At 51.4% G+C, this 4405-nt stretch overlaps 1 protein-coding gene across 1 annotated transcript in view; it reads right to left on the bottom strand.

Moving 5' to 3' along the window:
* Positions 1 to 1951: 1951 nt before the first annotated feature.
* Positions 1952 to 4405, bottom strand: part of LOC108296592 (cytochrome P450 4F3-like) — an 8138-nt gene continuing 5684 nt past the window's right edge. Inside the window, 5 exon segments of the mRNA XM_037735093.1 lie at positions 1952 to 2669; positions 3009 to 3091; positions 3260 to 3324; positions 3421 to 3467; positions 3469 to 3552. Coding sequence (XP_037591021.1) covers positions 2492 to 2669; positions 3009 to 3091; positions 3260 to 3324; positions 3421 to 3467; positions 3469 to 3552 — 457 coding nt within the window. The 3' untranslated portion in view covers positions 1952 to 2491.

The raw sequence follows: 4405 nt of genomic DNA, 5'->3' as shown, positions 1-4405 counted from the left end.
GGCTGAAGCACAAGAATCACTTGAACACAGGAGACGGAGATTGTAGTAAGCTGAGATTGTGCCACTGTACTCTAGCCTGGGTGGCAGAGTGATACTGTCTCAAAAAGAAATGTGTAAATGCTTGCAATTGAATATTTCCCTTGCACGTGTTGACAGCACAGAGTTTAGCTTCGAAATGCCTCACAAAGAGGTGAGAGTGACCATTTGTAGTGAGGCAATGGAGTATGAGAGAGTGAAAATAAATCTAAATTCAAAGGCAAGATCAGGCACTTGCAAGCCGAGTGCTCCTGGTAGCTCTCTCAGCCCCAGTCTGCTCATTGTAAATTGTAGCTAACACAGTCTCCCAGTCGGAGTTATGGTGAGGCCTATGCATTAAGAAACTGGCTCCTGGCCAGGCGTGGTGGCTCACGCCTGTAATCCCAACACTTTGGGAGGCTGAAGTGGGCGGATCACAATGTCAGGAGTTCGAGACCAGCCTGGGCAATATGGTGAAACCCCATCTCTACTAAAAATAAAAAAATTAGCTGGGCATGTTGGTGTATGCCTGTCATCCCAGCTACTCAAGAGGCTGAGGCAGGAGAATTGCTTGAACCCAGGAGGCGGAGGTTGCAATGAACCAAGATCACACCACTGCACTCCAGCCTGAGTGCCAGACTGAGACTCCACCTCAAAAGAAAAAGAAAGAAACTGGCTCCTCATCAGGGTAATGCATGCTGGGCTGAATATCTAGGTTCTGGGTTGATAGGTGCAGCAAACCACCATGGCACACATTTACCTATGTAACAAACCTGCACGTCCTGCACATGTATCCCAGAAATTAAAATAAAATGGGCCAGGCGTGGTGGCTCATTCCTGTAATCCCAGCACTTTGGGAGGCCAAGGTGGGTAGATCATGAGGTCAGGAGATTGAGACCATCCTCGCCAACGCAGTGAAACCCCGTCTCTACTAAAAATACAAAAATTAGCTGGGCATGGTGGTGCATGCCTGTAATCCTAGGTACTTGGGAGGCTGAGGCAGGAGAACAGCTTGAACCAGGGAGTCAGAGGTTGCAGTGAGCCGAGATCGTGCTACTGTACTCCGTCTCAAAAAAAAAGAAAAGAAAAGACAGTGAAAAATCACACAAACGCCATTCAAATAAAAATAGAAACCTAGAGATAAAATGACATAACTTATACCTTCTCTCTGAAGGCAATTCTCAAATCAGGAAAATGTGAAACTCTGTTTTAATGTTTTTGTGATTGCAGGGGAAAAAAACCAAAAACTCTAAGCCTAGGAATGATACAAGCAGGGAAAATGGTAAAAAGCTCCTCCTTGCATATGCGGAGCCCTCAAAAGACTACATCTCTCAGGGTGAGAGGAAAGTAAAGCAAAACAGTTTGCAGTATGATTTCAGCTTAAATTTAAACTGCCTGGGAGACCTTGTCCAGCAAGAGCCTAGAGTGTCATTAAGCATAAACCTCAACCAGCAGTCCGCCAAAGACTCCTCCCTAGAGAAAGCTGACTTCTTCTGGCCAGGCACTGTGGCTTACGCCTGTAATCCAACACTTTCAGTGGCTGAGGTGGGCTGATCACTTGAGGTTGAGAGTTTGAGACCAGCCTGGCCGTCATGGCGAAACCCTGTCTCTACTAAAAATACAAAAATTAGCCAGGCATGGTGGCATGCACCTGTAATCTCAGCTACCTGGGAGCCTGAGGCAGGGGAATCGCTTGAACCCGGGAGGTGGAGGTTGCAGTGAGCCAAGATCACGCCACTGCACTCCAGCCTGAGTGACAGAGCAAGACTCTGGGGGGGGAGAGAGAGAGAGAGAGAGCTGCCTTCTTTAAATCCTACGAATATTATTTCAAATATGCAAATATGTCATCCAATACCAGGTAAAGATAACCAAACACTGACCCATGACAAAAATGACAGGTGTCATAATAGATACTGATACACTCAATGATCGGACACACTTAAGACAACCAGGCTTAGTATTGTTTAATAAGCACAGTCATTTAAGAACTATGAAAACAATGAAGAACCCTAAGATGAGAGAAAAAAAAAACTGGGTGTATTAGGAGATGAGAACTGAGGTCGGGGTGGTGGGAGTGTAGTGCCACTCTGGTTTTCCTCGGTGACTCAGACCCTCGAACCTGCCCCTTAGGTGCCGTCTCAGCCCTGGTCCCTCTCCTGCTCTAACACCCACCATGGCTCCCTATGGCCCACAGGATAAAGTCCAGACCTGGGCCCTAGGAGAACCCGCCCTCAGCACGGGGGTGGGGGATGCGGATGGGGGGCACTGCGCTCACCCAGAGAGGCTGTCAGGGTCTTAGCTCAGAGACACCTCCCGGCCTTCTCCCAGCCAGGCCCTGGATCCCTGCAGTCCTCCAGCGCCCCCTGCTGGCTGTCCGTGGGACTCAGGCACAGAGGACAGCACAGAGGTATTCCCGGGAATCTGCAAAGGTATGTGAGGATCCCTCCGGGTGGCTCCGAGACCCGACAGTAGTGGGTCACTGCAGGTCCGCCCTCAGGGGCTCCACCCGTAGCCAAAGTCCATTCTCTGCGCGAAGGACCAGCTCCAACTTCCTGCGGAGCTCCGCGTGGTCCGGCAGGACGCGGAAGCGCAGCAGCATGAGCACCAGGACCACCTTCATCTCAGCCATGCCGAACGCCTGCCCGATGCAGTTCCTGGGGTAGAGGGTGGGGACTCTGAATGTGCCCAGGACCCCCATCCCGGCCTCGTAGCGCCGGGAACCTGGCCTGGGACTCCTAACCCCACCCAGATCCAATTGAGGGCCAGAGAGAGGGACCCCGTGCCTGGGACCCCCATGTGGGCTTGCATATCCCCCAAGCTTGGCCTAGACCAGCAGAGGTAGGAATGGAGAAGTCTGAGAACACACACCCCTCGTTTTCTGGGATCTTATTCAAACCCTAGACCCCCTGAAACACATGAACCGACAACTCAGACCTTGCCACCACCTGCCGCCCCCTCATCCCATGCCCACCTCAGAAGCCCCTTAGCCTCACCTGTTCCCTGAGGAGAAGGGAATAAAAGCTAGAGGTGACCTCTTCTGGGGGTTTTCTGAGTTGAAGCGAAAGGGGTCATAGACCTGGGGGATGGGGCAAGTTAGGGCTGATGGGTGGGGGTCTCTCAGGACACCTAACCACCCCCATAGAAGACAGATGTAGGTGGAGTAGGTGGGGGATATCTGCTTCCCAGGCACAAGATCCCTCCCTGATCAGGCCCCAGGGATGGAGAAAGGGGCAGGGGATAGCACCTCAGGGTCCGGCCAGACTGAGGGGTTGTGATGGACGCCAGTGATGCTGATGGAGAAGATGCTCCCTGTTGGGGAGGAGGTGCAGTCAGCACAAGGTCCCTGCCACACAATGGGACCCCAGCCCTGCCCAAGGCCCTCCCTCACTGCCCAACGGTGGGCACCTTTGGGGATGACCCGGCCATCTGGGAGCACCACGTCCTGGATTGCGGCGGGAGATCAGGGGGACTGGGGGATGCAGCCACAGGCTCTCCTTCAGGCACATGGCCAGGAAAGGCAGCTGGGCTGGGTCGTCCCTAAGGAAACACCCAACAATTATCCAGGGAGCAAACATATCCCGCCTGCTGCCCAGAGAGACCGTCACACCAACTTGTAACCCCCCAGTGGATTCACCTTGCCCACTGCCTGAAAAGAGCCCATTTATCAAGACAGGGGGGTCTTTTCAGGAAAGGGCTGTTATAAGTTTTGTTTCAAAGTCAAACCAGGAACTGAATTCCTTCCCAAAGTTAGCTCAGCCTATGCCTGGGAATGAACAAGGACAGCTTAAAGGTTAGAAGCAAGATAGAGTCCGCTGGGCACGGTGGCTCACGCCTGTAATCCCAGCACTTTGGGAGGCCGAGGTGGGCAGATCACCTGAGGTCAGGAGTTCGAGACCAGCCTGACCAACATGGAGAAACCCCATCTCTACTAAAAATACAGAATTAGCCAAGCTTGGTGGTGCATGCCTGTAATCCCAGCTACTTGGGAGGCTGAAGCAGGAGAATCGCTTGAACCCAGGAAGTGGAGGTTGTGGTGAGCTGAGATCAAACCACTGCACTCCAGCCTGGGCAACTAGAGCAAAACTCCATCTCAAAATAAATAAATAAAATAAAAGATCCACCAGGCATGGTGGTGTGTGCCTGTGGTCCCAGCTACTCAGGAGGCTGAGGTGTGAGGATCCCTTGTGCCCAGGACTTCAAGGCTGCAGTGAGCTATGATCATGCCAATGCACTCCAGCCCGGGCCATAAAGTGAGAACCCATCTCTTTAAAAAATACCAAGTAAAAATAAAAGCTTGAAGAAGATAAATCAAATCTACCAGATACTATGATCTATTACAAAGGTACAGCAATAAAAATGAAACAAAATACTTTTTTTTTTTTTTTTTTTT

The sequence above is a fragment of the Cebus imitator genome, unplaced genomic scaffold (genome assembly GCF_001604975.1).
Source record: "Cebus imitator isolate Cc_AM_T3 unplaced genomic scaffold, Cebus_imitator-1.0 Scaffold726, whole genome shotgun sequence".
Classification (NCBI taxonomy): Eukaryota; Metazoa; Chordata; class Mammalia; order Primates; family Cebidae; genus Cebus; species Cebus imitator.
This window is presented reverse-complemented; position numbering and strand designations above follow the sequence as displayed.